Below are 14,726 nucleotides of genomic sequence, written 5' to 3' on the forward strand. Positions count from 1 at the left end.
GATAAACTTTATCATAAGCCTACCATTAGATTCAGTCACGTGAACTACTACTACTACTGCACACCTACCAGCCACTGGATTAGAAACTTTTATTTAATACCGCGTTGAACTTCGTTTAGCCGGAATTGCCGCATATATGAGGTTTTGCATCTGTGCTGCATATGCCAAACTCCATATGGGCTTTGTGGTGACCAGGGAAGATGTTGGAAGTCACTGGCATGCTCTCTGAATCAATGGTAAACAATTCCGTGGAGGACATCCGACCTTTCAGCCATATCACAATTTCAGTTCCATACCAGCAGAACATGCCACACCATGACACCACTTCCAGAAACTTGAGTTCAGTTCACAAGGCAAGCTGGGTTCATTGCTTTGTGGGGCTCCTGGCAAAATTTCTGCCTGCCATTGGTACAGAACAAGGTGTGTGCCTGACTTGTTGAACTACATGACTTTTTTCAAGTCTTCCTGAGTCCAGTGTGAACGAAGTTTCCAATTATTTGCAGAAATCAGTGGTTTCCATACAGGTATTCAACTGCCAATATCGATCCTCTTTTCTCTGCGCATAGTTTGGGAGATATGGATCGGAAACAGCGTTCATTAAATTCTTCGCTCAACTGCTTCCTCTTTTCAAAATCGAGGCTCCAGCCAGTACTCACAATAAGCCCTTTATCGAACTCCGAAAGATCCTTTGTTTTTCCCATTATGATCAATTTTATATCCCATTTCCATTATGATCAATAGCCTGGCTGGCCGAGTGGTTAGCGTATCGACTCTCCAGCCAAAAGACTGTGGGTTCGAATCCCGCCATGGGCATGGATGTTTGTTATTGTCTGTGAAAATAGTAGTGGTGTTGGTCGGCGGTAGATGGCGGTTGTGTAGATGACGAAGGTAGTTGGGGGGAAACGGAGCGTTGTAGAGTTGGTGCCCTCCCTCGATGAGTCTTTGGACTTCCTGGAGGTGTTATGTAACAATAATAATAATAATTATTATTATTATGATTAACGATTGCTGACCATCAGCATTCTGGAATAGTGTCTTAGAATACGTGACCAAGTATTTTGCATATAAGCTAGGTGAGTGATGTTGATATATATCTGCATAAAGGTTTTTAATTCAGTGGCTGCTTTGTATAGCATTACTACTAATGGGGAGTATCGCTCTACTGATATACTGTACGCTTACAGAATGCGATACCCTTCGAGGCTTCTACGCATGTCAGAAGAAGACGATTCCATTCCGATATTAGGGTAATCAATGCGTTTCGCGGGATGATTGTTTATTATTATACGTCGGAAAATTAGCTTTTTTCTTTTATGAAAATTCTAGTTCTTAAAGTGATAACTATTTCGCTTGTGTAACAGTTGGAAAATTTACGTATAAAGCACATGATTTCGCTTGCTGGTGACCAATTCATACATCCTTTATTTCTTTCTCTCCTTCAGCATGAATTGACTATTCTTGGGACATTGCCAGACTCGGTTCTATGAAGTGTGGGCGTACAATACCTATAAATGGAAGTAGTGCTGTCTTTACAATGCTTGATGCTTAAAGACAAGGCAGAAAGTGAAATGGCAGAGATCATACTCAGGATAAACAGAGAATCGACCACTTCATGCTTTGTGGAGATTGAAGGTCTCTTCCATTTCATTTTCAGGTCTTCAATAAGTAAGGTGGTTATTGTAAAGGTAAGTTTTGCCGACTGACGAAAGTAATCTACCACGTAGAGGTCTAGATGAGACTTCCATCCACTTACAATTCTGAATGAAATGAGCAATAGCAGTGGAAATATGGGTCTGACAATTGACTGTGAGTGGCTACATACTGCAATTCATAACCCACTGCAGGCCAGCTGCTTGTGTGTGTGTGTGTGTGTGTGTGTGTGTGTGTGTGTGTGTGTGTGTGTGTGTGTGTGTGTGTGTGTGTGTGTGTGTGTGTGTGTGTGTGTGTGTGTGTGTGTGTGTGTGTGTGTGTGTGTGTGTGTGTGTGTGTGTGTGTGTGTGTGTGTGTGTGTGTGTGTGTGTGTGTGTGTGTGTGTCCTCCGTCGTTCCTCGCAGCTGTGCTACGGAGTAACTATAGTGATGAGAACGACAGGTTGCAAGGAGTGGCTATAATGGATTTCTCAACTTCTCGAAATTTAATCTGTTACAGAAGTATCTTTCCAGCTGCAAAATAGGCAAACAGGCCATATGAACGTGCGAAATTAACAAACAATATACTTCTGGAAGTAGTTTCTTTGGCCATAATTCCCACCCAAGCAACCAATAGGAGGCTGGGTTGGTCTGTACACTACTTTAGGTCTCTTCTAAAACTTGTCGGATTAAACTATTGCGCTCTCCACTGCACAAGGCCACGGTTTTGGAGAGATTCTTCTTCTTACCACGATCTCCTACTTTGAAATCACTTAGATCACTGACTTTTGCCTATTATTAAGCGCAACTTCGATTTCTTCTGGAGGCATTGCAATGCCATATACGTGTCATTAGTAGCCAGTGAATAGTAATATTCGCTGAGCACGGAATGTCTGTAATATTTTAATTACTAATTATGTACTCCTTTAGTTTGAATAATTTTAATTTCTGCTTCAAAATATTAAAGCAGAGTGAAAGATAAGTTAAAAACAAAGAGAGAGATGCCAAGGTGAAATCAATTTATCTTTCGCTAAATGTAGAGACAAAACGTGCTGCAAAAAGAAACGCAGAATTATAGGTGAATTTGATAAGTTTTTTAAAAAAAGATTATTCAGCACCAATGGACTAAATCACTCTTTAATGTTAATACACTACATTGTTATCAATTAATAATTATCGAACACAGTTTACAGGATTAAACAAAAATTAATTTCTATTTCTGCTCGAATATCTTTATATAAATTTAATATTTCTTAGCAAACCAAACTTGCGGTTTAAAATGAATCCGGTGTTACTGTAATCTAATTCACTTGATAAAATCGAGGTCGCTATTATGTAACTTAATCATTTAGCAGAAGTATTGCAAAACTTGCAAGACTTTCATAATTTTCCCATCGTATTTTTATTTTATGTACAGTACTACTTTCATAATAAATTATTATTGCCTATAAAACATGATTTTCTAAACCCAACATTTTTTATTTTATTTATTTTTTTTTATTTCTTTCTGGCATATAATGTACTGTTTTCTTAATGCAGTCCTTGCTCAGTGATTTACCTTACTTCATTCCAGAATTACGAAATGAATTACGCATGCGTGTCATTTTTTTCTTCTTTTTTGATACCACGTGCCTCTCGCTCCCACATAGGAGTTGCCAGTAACAAGCCATGAATTAAGCGGAATTTGTGACTTGTAAAGTTGAGGTAGTTCCGCTTGGTATTTGTGAATAGTGTTTTACTTTTTTTTTTATACGTTTATAATATAATTTGAAATTTATGTATTGTTTGTAACTCTTTCTGTAAGTGAATATGAAGAAAGCCCAACTAGTGATATCTGACTTATGCAATAAGCTTAGTGATCCGTTTTTGGTTGCACGTTTTCAGAATTATTTTGGTGTTTACCGGTTAGATGTATTTAAAAATGGCGACAACTGTACCCTGTGTAGAACTCAGAAAAGGATCGAAATTCAAAAGAATTCAGAATCTGAAATTAATCCCAAGCTCCAAGTTTTAAATGGAAGCATAAATGGTCTTCGTCATCGAAGAGAGTGTAGCTGCGGAGATGGCGAGTTTGCGACCAGTCCGGGTACATCTGATGCCGAAGATATGGTATCTGATGTTGATTCAGAAAGTGAAGCTTCCGTTAAGTGTCGAATTGATAATCTTTTTTGGTATTATGTCTTTAGTTTTGGGGCTAGTTTGGGATATGAAATGTTTTATTCAAGTTTTTTCCCTTTTTGGTTTTGGAACATTGATGGAGCTGTTGGTCGTCGAGTTGTTATGATATGGGTGCTAACTATGTATATTGGTCAGTCATTAAAAGATGTTATTAAATGGCCACGTCCATCGTCGCCCCCGGTGGTGCAATTAGAACCTGGTTATACACAAGAGTATGGCATGCCTTCAACACATGCAATGGTTGGTGTTGGTGTACCGTTTTCGTTATTGTTTTTCACCATGCACCGATACGAGGTATGTTGATGGTGTAATATTTGTTAGCCTTCTCACGCTATATTATATTAGTACATATTTATCTTTTTACATCATTAAATATATTTATTTTGAGCAGTAACTGATGGGTTTTAATAAAGAAAACTATACTTTATATATTGCTGTAACAGATTTGTGATTTCTTAGTTGTTCTTTCCTTTTATTTATGTGAATCCCAACAATTAAAGGTTGTGAATCTATAGTGCATTAATAAAAGTACACAGGTGGGCCAGGTGGATAGATAAATCTGTCAACCCTTCTGGTTGGAGAACAGGTACGTTCTACACTTAGACAATCATAAATTACTCTTTCAGCATGTTACATGGCACCCCCCCTCCCCCACCATGGAGGACGTCACCTGAAGCAAGTGTCCATTTCTTGGTTGTTAAAAGTGAGTTAGCTGGTCTTATCTCTCCCCCAGAAACTTTGGGTCTTTCATCCCCCAAAACACAGAAAAACAGGCCAGAGCATACATGTAATTTACAGATAAAAATTACTTTATATCCAATAGCAATATATTTGTTTAACATGATTGTGACATATTTACCATACAGGTCTCATGGCTGTTATGGTTATCATATTCTAAATCATGGAAGATCACTGTGTATGCTATTATCCCATACTATGCTATGTTACATTATGTTATGCTACTTTAATCTGCCTTGTAGCCACTCCACACTGCACTATTTAATCTGCTAATTTTCTTGTGTGGCCACTTCTTACTGCACTAATCTCCCTTGCTAATGAATTTTTGTTCATTATGTTGTGTGTTCAGTAGTCAGTTTGTTTTTTTTTCAGTAGGAAAAATCTAAGCTTCTGGGATAAAAAGCCATAAAGAGATTTTTCACATCCTAGATGGATTTAAAATTTTTGTTATGCTTATACACCTATGAAATATTCTCTGATGCTAAGGCCATCCAGACAACCTCATCTGCAAGAATTTGGTGTATGTAAAATTTTCCATGCATGCTGCATATGTTACATCTTACAAACAGGACATTTGGGAGGGATTTACATAAAATATATTCAGGATGTTGAGAAGAAAAGATTATACAAATCAGGCCTAACTTCTTATGCTGTAAAGGAAAAAATATTAGGTAATTGGGAACTAACACAAATGCCACATGTTGAATTCAATAGCCATATAAGTTTCAAGAAACATCTCAAATGAATGATGTTCAGTGTGGTGCAATAAAAATGAAGACTTTATCTTACAGTTGATATTAATTTTTCAGATCTGAAAGTTAAAAGATATGAAATATACAAAATTGTTTTATGGTAGATGTTATGCATTACAAACGAACAAACAATGAAGCATGAGTGTGACATTTCCATGTATTAGAACTTTCAGTTTAGAGCTTCTGTAGCTCAGTTGGACGTAGACAGATATTTGCAATAAGATATGCAGATGACAAGGCATTACTATCAAACACTGAAACAAGACTACAACATCTGTTGAACAGATCACCGGAATCCTGTATCAATTATGGAATGAAAATTAACATAAGGAAGACAAAGGTGATGAAAATAGCAAGGAAAGAGGCAAATATGGATATCAGAATAAATGGAGAAAAATTGAATCAAGTAAAGACATTTAAATATCTAGTAAGTGTTATTAGTAGTGATGGAAGATGTAAAAGTGACATAAATGCAAGAATAGCGATGAGAAGAGATGCCTTTAATAGAAAATGGAATTTATTCAGAAGTAAAATAGATAGAAACCTAAAGAAAATACTAATAAAATGTTATGTGTGGAGTGTTGCCCTCTATGCATCTGAAACTTGGACATTGAAGAAAGAAGAAATTAAGATTTTGGAAAGCTTTGATATGTGGATTTGAAGAAGGATGGAAAAAATCAAATGGACAGATAAAATAACTAATGAAGAGGTCTTAAAAAGAGTAGAAGAAGAAAGAAGTCTGTTAAGGAGAATAAAAAGAAGCAAGGGAAACTGGATTGGACATATTCGGAGAGGGAATGGAATCATCAGAGATGCCATCGAAGGAAAAATAGTCGGAAAAAGACTCAGAGTAAGGAAAACAATGCTAGATGACATGCTCAATAAAGATAGGTACACAACCTTGAAAGAGAAGGCTCAGAACAGAAGAGAGTGGAAGGAAAGTTTCTGCTACTAAAAGAAAAACCTGCTCAATTGCAGAATACTGAAGAAGAAGCTCAGTTGGTATAGGTGAAGCCCTTTGTCAGAAAGACCTGGGTTCAATTCCAATCCAAGATGTGAGGAACCTTTATCTGGTCTCTTTCAACTAATGAGTTAGCCAATCTCATATGGAGGTAGGAGGGTTTTTTCACCTGGAAACTCAGGTTTTTCATCCCCCAGAACAGGGCAAACTGGCCCCATGAACACTCGCATCTACAGACATAAGACATACTGGGAGGCTTAGGGCCAGCCACCTTATCCTCGTGACAGTCACGGTTGTGAAGTCCACAGCTAAAGAACCTGAATGGTTCATGAAAAAGCTTAAGAAGACAAGGACTTTCAGTTTAATGTTTCCATTAATAAGTTTCTGTGTTGTCAAGAATCATTCCACTATAATGTTTTCAGATTGTTATTATTATTATTTTTTTATTTAAAAAAATTTTTTTTTTATGTCGGGGGGGGCCCCATATATGAGAGGTTGGCTGGTCAACCTATAGTACTTTAGTACCGTATATGGGTAATGGGATGGGAAAGGAGTAACTTGTTAAAATTTAATTTAAAAACCTGTATATTGTATTCCTTGGGAAATATATCAGGGGGAAGACTAATTAGAAGAAACACATGTATAAACCACAGTGAAAATTATTTAATTGTAAATATTTCATCCGAAGTATCTTAGGACATCATCAGTACAGTATTTAAATAAAATTAGGAATAACATACAGTTAGGGCGCATGATTACAATAGAATCTCATGAAAACGTGCATAACGTGTTAAAGTAGTACAAAAAAAAAAACATTAATTATTTAACACAATTTTGTATGATAATTTCCCATACTTTAGGAATAGTAAGAACGTCGTTGCGGTTTAGGTTTGGTCTGTGTAGTAGGGCTTCAGAACTTTCTTTGTATAAACATTCATGTTTAAATAAAGATCTATGTAAAAGTTTAGCCTTTTCCCAGTGGATCCTATGGTTTGGATTTTCAATTCCGTGTTGAGAGAGGCCAGATTTCTGCGGTTTAAGAAGACGAATGTGGTCTTGATGTTCCGAGATGCGTTTCTGAACAGACCTACCTGTCTGTCCAAAGTAAGATAATTTGCATGAGCATGGAATCTCATAAACACCAGGTAACATCAAGGGTGAGAATTTGTCCTTAGGAGAAGGTAATAAGTTGTAAATTTGGTTGATAGGTTTGTAAGTAGTGGCAAAATTGTATTTCTTCATAATTTTAGAAAGACGTTCTGAGATGCCTTTAACGTAAGGTATGGGAATCCTATGCACTTCTTCCTGTCTGGTTTGATGTATGCAGAAGTGACTGATGATTTTTTGAGTTGTTTTGGGATTGTATCCATTTAGGATGGCTGTATTTTTGATAACTTCTAATTCCTGGTTTAAAGATTCTACAGAGGAGAAGAATTTGTGTGCTCTGGAAACTAGTGATTTAATAATGCCAGATTTCTGAGATGGATGATGAGCAGAAGAATTGTGAATGTAGTGACCTGAGAATGTAGTCTTGCAAAAGACGGACGTGGCGATGGAACCGTCTTCTTTTCTTTGGATGTGTAAATCCAAACAAGAGATACCCTGTGGAGAGTCTTTTTCTAACGTAAAGTTGATGCGATGATGAAGAAGGTTAATTTTATCTAGAAACAGTTGTAATTCAGGTTCGGGATGATTCCAGACTGCAAATACGTCATCGACATATCTTAGCCAAATTTTTGGTTTGGGTTCAAAAGTGAATATTTTTCCCTCAAGGTGTTCTAGAAACAAATTTGCTAGTGATTTAATAATGCAAATCTGGCATTATTAAATCACTAGTGTTCAGAGCACACAAATTCTGCTCCTCTGTAGAATCTTTAAACCAGGAATTAGAAGTTATCAAAAATACAGCCATCCTAAATGGATATAATCCCAAAACAACTCAAAAAATCATCAGTCACTTCTGCATACATCAAACCAGACAGGAAGAAGTGCATAGGATTCCCATACCTTACGTTAAAGGCATCTCAGAACGTCTTTCTAAAATTATGAAGAAATACAATTTTGCCACTACTTACAAACCTATCAACCAAATTTACAACTTATTACCTTCTCCTAAGGACAAATTCTCACCCTTGATGTTACCTGGTGTTTATGAGATTCCATGCTCATGCAAATTATCTTACTTTGGACAGACAGGTAGGTCTGTTCAGAAACGCATCTCGGAACATCAAGACCACATTCGTCTTCTTAAACTGCAGAAATCTGGCCTCTCTCAACACGGAATTGAAAATCCAAACCATAGGATCCATTGGGAAAAGGCTAAACTTTTACATAGATCTTTATTTAAACATGAACGTTTATACAAAGAAAGTTCTGAAGCCCTACTACACAGACCAAACCTAAACCACAACGGAATTGAAAATCCAAACCATAGGATCCATTGGGAAAAGGTTAAACTTTTACATAGATCTTTATTTAAACATGAACGTTTATACAAAGAAAGTTCTGAAGCCCTACTACACAGACCAAACCTAAACCACAACGACGTTCTTACCATTCCTAAAGTATGGGAAATTATCATACAAAACTGTTAAATAATTAACGTTTTTTTTTTTTTTTTTGCACTACTTTAACACGTTATGCACGTTTTCATGAGATTCTATTGTAATCATGCGCCCTAACTGTATGTTATTCCTAATTTTGTTTAAATACTGTACTGATGATGTCCTAAGATACTTGGGATGAAATATTTACAATTAAATAATTTACACTGTGGTTTATACGTGTGTTTCTTCTAATTACGAACGCACCACAGGTTTCGTTATTTAAAAAAGGGGGAAGACTGTTCCACAGTACAGCAGTAGCAGGGATGAAGGAAGAGGAAAAGAAACTTGTTCTGTGGGTTTCGAGGTGTACTGTGAAGGGATGTTGGGAGGTGGCTGTACATGTTCCAATGGGTTTAGTACAGAGTGGGGGGAATTATTGATGTTGTTTCAGATGAGCATTTTCCATGAAAATATTTGTAGAATATACAAATTGCAGAGACTAAACGTTTATGTGAAAGTGGGAGGAGTGAGTCAGTAAGAGATGGATCATTTATCAGTCTCTGTATTGAGTCAAGCATTTTGAGGGAGCTTTTAGGAGCCCCACTCCAATTGTGAGAACAGTATTCGATAGCTTGGCAGATTTGCGATTTCTATAAGGTTAACAGCTGTTTTGACGTGAAGTAACGTCTTGAGCGAAAGAGAAAGTCTAGTTTTTTGTAAGCTGAGAATGCAATGGTTGTGATGTGTTTATGCCAGGAGAGGCCTGATGTCATGGTAATTCCGAGAAGAGAAATTTCATCTTGTCTGGGAATTTGAGTGTTATCAAAAATAATACTGGGGGAAAATGGTTCTTTTTTGTGGGAAATAAGACAGAACTGGATTTTACTAGCGGTGAAGTTGACGAGGTTATCTGAGCCCCATCGGAGGATGTTTTGGAGGTCTGCGTTAAGGGAAGTTGTGGTTATTATTATGTGAGTTGTGTAGAGTAGGGTTTATCCAATGAAAGGGAGGAAATAACTATAGGAGGAAAGGAAATAACTATAATCCTAATGAAATATGTAATAGAGTGTAGAAATTAGTAGAATAAATAATTTTTCGTTTTATAGTTATATTGGGGTTATACTGGATCTATTTTACATGGATTCTTTCTTTCAGGGTTTAATTAGCAATCATTATAAATGAGACACATCACTGAGCTTAAGAACTTGCATTAATTAAAAGTAAAATAAAATTCAGCATTTTGACCATCAAGGTCAAAAAAAGCGAAGGCTATAGCTGCCTTCAGTCTTCTGGGATGTTTTTTCATCTCATCTCATCTTTCTTTTACCTTGCGGTGTCGAGGGTTTATTAATCATCGGACCTCAAGCCATTCACAGGATAAGGTGGTCAGCCCTACGCCACGATGTATCCTATGTCCTACAGTGTTGAGTTCTCAAGGCCGGTTTGCCTGCTTTGTGAGATGAAAAACCCCAGGATAAACTGGGGATAAACCCTACTGTCCATGCCCAAGACCGGCTAACTTGGCTATGGCTGAGGAAAATCCTTCAGCTCCTCACGTCACCGACGGGAATCAAACCTAGGACACTCCTTTCCCAGGCATGTTGCGAAGCGCACAGCCACTAGGCTAACCGTGTGGACTTGCCAAGTAAAATAACCAGAGTGCATGGCAAAAGTGAATAGGGTTAATATATTGAGGGAGGGGGGGGTGAAAACATGTTTCCAACTCTACTTTCACCTATTTGGCTAACCTTTTCTCTAAGTAATGATGCATTATATGGTTTTGTTGCTTTTGTTTAATCACAAAAGAGCAACCTTCTTGCTTTTCATCCAGATTTTGCATTTAGGATCTTGATAATTACCCTCCTAGATTTCAGACTCAGCTTTGATTGTTCATCTTGATTTCTTTGTTGGATAGAGATAAAAAAAAAACTGGTTGATTCTGTTGTTGAAATGGTGAAAGTTTTTCCATTTGGTTATACTATAAATTGAAGATGCCAAGAAGTTATATTCTTGGGTTTAATCCTTTATCCAAGTATAAGCAAACATAACTTCATAATTGGGCTCCTTTATATGACTTCACATCAATTGCCTCCTTCTTCTCTCCCGTAGTCCTAAATGGACCATTGGGTCATTCATGGCTGGTAGGTGATATTCTTTGTTAGCCTCCTCCTTGAGAAAGGGAGGAATTTGTCCATTTTTTGATGTTATCAGTCCATTTTAATCGAGGTCTGCCTTTAACCCTTGGTCCCGTTACAATTCCTTCTAGTGCTTGCTTTGGAATGCCATTAGCCCTCTCCACATGTCCGAACCATTTCATCTGTCTTCTTCTGATGACTGTCCGAATATTTTCCCTTCTCCTGTCTATTGAATCAATCAGTTTTCTGATATTTTCATTGGTTTCGTGAGCGGTATAGGGAATTCTCAGAAGTCTTCTGTAAGTTTTCATTTCAATAGACAGGTCTCCTCTCAGCAATAAAGTTTGCAATAAAGTCCAGGCCTCACAACCATACAAGAGGATAGAATTCACCAAGGTGTCCATTAGTCTTAGTCTGGTTGTGATTGCTATTCTGTTATCTCCCCACAATGTAGGGCCACGGTTGCCTTAGCAATTTGGTATTTAATGTCAGTTTTTGAACGACCATCTCGACTCAATGTGCTTCCTAGATAAGTGAACTTGTTTACATTCTCAAATTGTTTATTTCCAATTTGTATCTTTAAGAATTCAAGGTCTGATTTTGAGGTTATCATTGTTTTTGTTTTTTTGTAGGTTTATGTATAATCCATATTGTTTTAATGTTCTGAAAACACGGCTGGTTATCTCTTGTAATTCTTCTTCACTTTCTGCCAGAAGATCGATATCATCTGCAAAATGTAAGTTATTTATACTTAGCCTTCCAACCACTATTTCAATGTCATATTCATGAAGAGCTTCATCTATGACATATTCCAGAAAACAATTAAAATGAAGAGGGGACAACTTGCATCCCTTACTCCCCGTTCTGCCCGGAACGGTTCACTGCTGTAATTTTTAATTTCAATTCTCATATCAGATGAGGAATAAAGAGATTTAATAATCCTAATGATTTTGTTGTCAATACCATAATGTTCTAAAATTTTCCATAATGCCTCATGCCATATTGAGTCAAAACTTTTTGTAGTTCTAAAAAGTTGTGACAGATTATTTTGTTATGTTCTATGTATTTTTCGCCTAGTATGTGTAATGTAAAAATATGGTTGATTGTACTTCCAGAAAACTACTTGTTCATCTGATAGTCTGCTTTCTATTTTCTTTTCAATTCTTGACAATAGTATTTTTAACAGGATTTTGCTTGAATGACTAATAAGGCTTATTGTTCTGTAGTTGCTACATTTATTGCTGTTTCCCTTTTTAGGAGGTACAAGGGCAGAAGTCTGCCAATCAGAAGGCCAAGTCTCTGTGTTCCATAGTCCTGGAATAAATTTAGCAAGGTGTCTATGATGATGTCACCTCCTTTGCGTATCAGTTCCATTGTAACACCATTAATTCCTGGTGATTTTCCTATTTTTGAGGAGCTAACTGCTGCAATGACTTCTTCTTTTAATATCGGCTAATCTCCTTCCTCTGAACCTCCTGGCAAAATTCCGTCCAAAATATCATCAGTCAGTTGAAGGTCCTTTTGAAAAAGCTTGGTTGCGTAACATTTCCATCCATCCATCAATTGCCTTAGTATTCCATAATGCAATGCACATATCCTTACGGACATGTCTAATGCTGTGCATTATGGGAAAGGCCACTACCCAGGCCAGTTTTGATCTTTATTGAAGTCTCATCAGTGGGAGCCAGACCCAGAAGTGATACCAAGGTTGAAGTAATGTAGAAGTCATATTTCCATATACGAGTAGTCAAAAGGTGTCACAACCTTATTACAAAAATACTCTGGATTAGGGATAGATGTTGAAAGTTTTTCTACTTGATTATACTATAAATTAAAGATGGCAAGAAGTTATATTCTTGGTTTAATCCTTTATCTGAGTGTAAGCAAACAAAGTTTGCACTCGAAGTAACTTTACAACTGGGCTTCTTAAAAGTTTGTTGAAGTTTAGATGTTAGCTTGCTCCACCTTTGCAATGAGTTGCCTGGTGTTGTACCACCTTACCCCAGTCCTGAAGATACTTTCAGGCACAAACTTTGTTTGCTCACACTTGGATAAAGGATTAAACTAAATTTATTATAGTCTAACCAAGTGAAAAATAAACTTTCAACATCTTTCTCTAAATCCAGAGTAATTTAATAAGAAGGTGGCACACCATTTGGCAACTCCTATAGGTAGAGATGACCTTGCTAATGCTTCTGCCTGGTATCTCCACTTGGGCCTGGCTCCCACTGAAGAGACCTCAATAAAGGTCAAAACTAGTCTGGATAGTGGCCCTTCCCTTAATGCATAACGTTATACATATCTCCAAGGAGATGCGTTTTACATTATGGGAGATACTGAGATAGGAGTGATGTTATCTTGCTCCACCTTTGCAACGAGTTGCCCGGTGTTGTACCACCTTACCCAAGTCCTGAAGATACTTTCAGGTGCAAACTTTGTTTGCTCACACTTGGATAAAGGATTAAACTAAATTTATTATAAACTGGGCTTCTTGTATATAGAAGCCTACAAAATTAAACCAAGAATATAACTTCTTGGCATCTTTAATTTATGGTTCAGTCTAGATACCAAAAAGTCTCCTGTTCCTGGTGCATTTTTCTGACAGGTCTTTAAGTTCATGCTTCAATTTATTTGTTTTGTTTTGACTATTTATACTTTTTTAAATTCTCTGATGTTTATCCCAAAGCTTGTACATTAGTCCATATGCTTTGAAGAAAAGTAACAAATGACTACCATCAAATTACTGTTTTATCATCTCATTTTAACACTCAGTTTATGTTACCTGGAAATCTGTCAACTAAACTGATAACCAACAATAGCAAACTCATACTGAGTACTACTGCTGTTAATCAGCTCTTCTTGCTTATGTCACTCACCTTTGGACAGATGTTATGAAAAAGTTAATGGCTGCCCTTAATTGATATCTCTAAGGCATTTGATTGAGGTTAGTACAAAGAACTAGTATACAACTTCCCATTTTTGGTCTGTGTTCTCATTTTTGTTGCAAGTTACTGCTTTCTCTCTAGATACTTATGCCAGTGGATGAATCTTTATTTTCCAATTAATGGTGAGGTTAGGCTCTGTTTACATCAGTGACCTCTAGTTGACTATACATTCATTTTTATAGTTCTGTTGAGTAAAGTACATTACACTTCTATTTTAATAAACTTTGTTACACAAGTCAACAAAGCTTCTAGAATATCTACTACAACCATAAATCCTGAATTCCAAGTTATTGTTCTAATAACCTTGTTAATTTCACTGCTTAAAAAAAAAAAAAAATTCTAATTTAATATTAACAGTAGCCAAAATTCATCTTTAAATGAGATGAATTTTGTCTTTTTGGGATAACATCATCATCCTTCAATGTTTTTTTTTTTATCATGTCACAAATATCCAAAAAATTAAGTTTTCTTTTTTTATTTCATCTATTGCCCTCTGAATAAGCATTAGCTTTCACATATTTGTTTCAACTATTGAATACCACCTTCTCACACTTCTATTTTAATAAACTTTGTTACACAAGTCAACAAAGCTTCTAGAATATCTACTACAACCATAAATCCTGAATTCCAAGTTATTGTTCTAATAACCTTGTTAATTTCACTGCTTAAAAAAAAAAAAATTCTAATTTAATATTAACAGTAGCCAAAATTCATCTTTAAATGAGATGAATTTTGTCTTTTTGGGATAACATCATCATCCTTCAATGTTTTTTTTTTTATCATGTCACAAATATCCAAAAAATTAAGTTTTCTTTTTTTATTTCATCTATTGCCCTCTGAATA

The 14,726-nt window shown here is 36.4% G+C and overlaps 1 protein-coding gene across 1 annotated transcript in view; it reads left to right on the plus strand.

Annotated features, from left to right (window-relative positions):
* Positions 1–3,344: 3,344 nt before the first annotated feature.
* LOC150102148 (sphingosine-1-phosphate phosphatase 2-like) overlaps positions 3,345–14,726 on the plus strand; it is a 57,746-nt gene continuing 46,364 nt past the window's right edge. Inside the window, exon 1 of the mRNA XM_090398893.1 lies at positions 3,345–4,100. Coding sequence (XP_090255019.1) covers positions 3,438–4,100 — 663 coding nt within the window. The 5' untranslated portion in view covers positions 3,345–3,437. The remainder of the gene's footprint in view (positions 4,101–14,726) is intronic.

Source organism: Typopeltis vanoorti, chromosome 10 (genome assembly GCF_054136105.1).
Source record: "Typopeltis vanoorti isolate ZY-2024b chromosome 10, IOZ_Tvanoo_1.0, whole genome shotgun sequence".
NCBI classification, from domain to species: domain Eukaryota; kingdom Metazoa; phylum Arthropoda; class Arachnida; order Uropygi; family Thelyphonidae; genus Typopeltis; species Typopeltis vanoorti.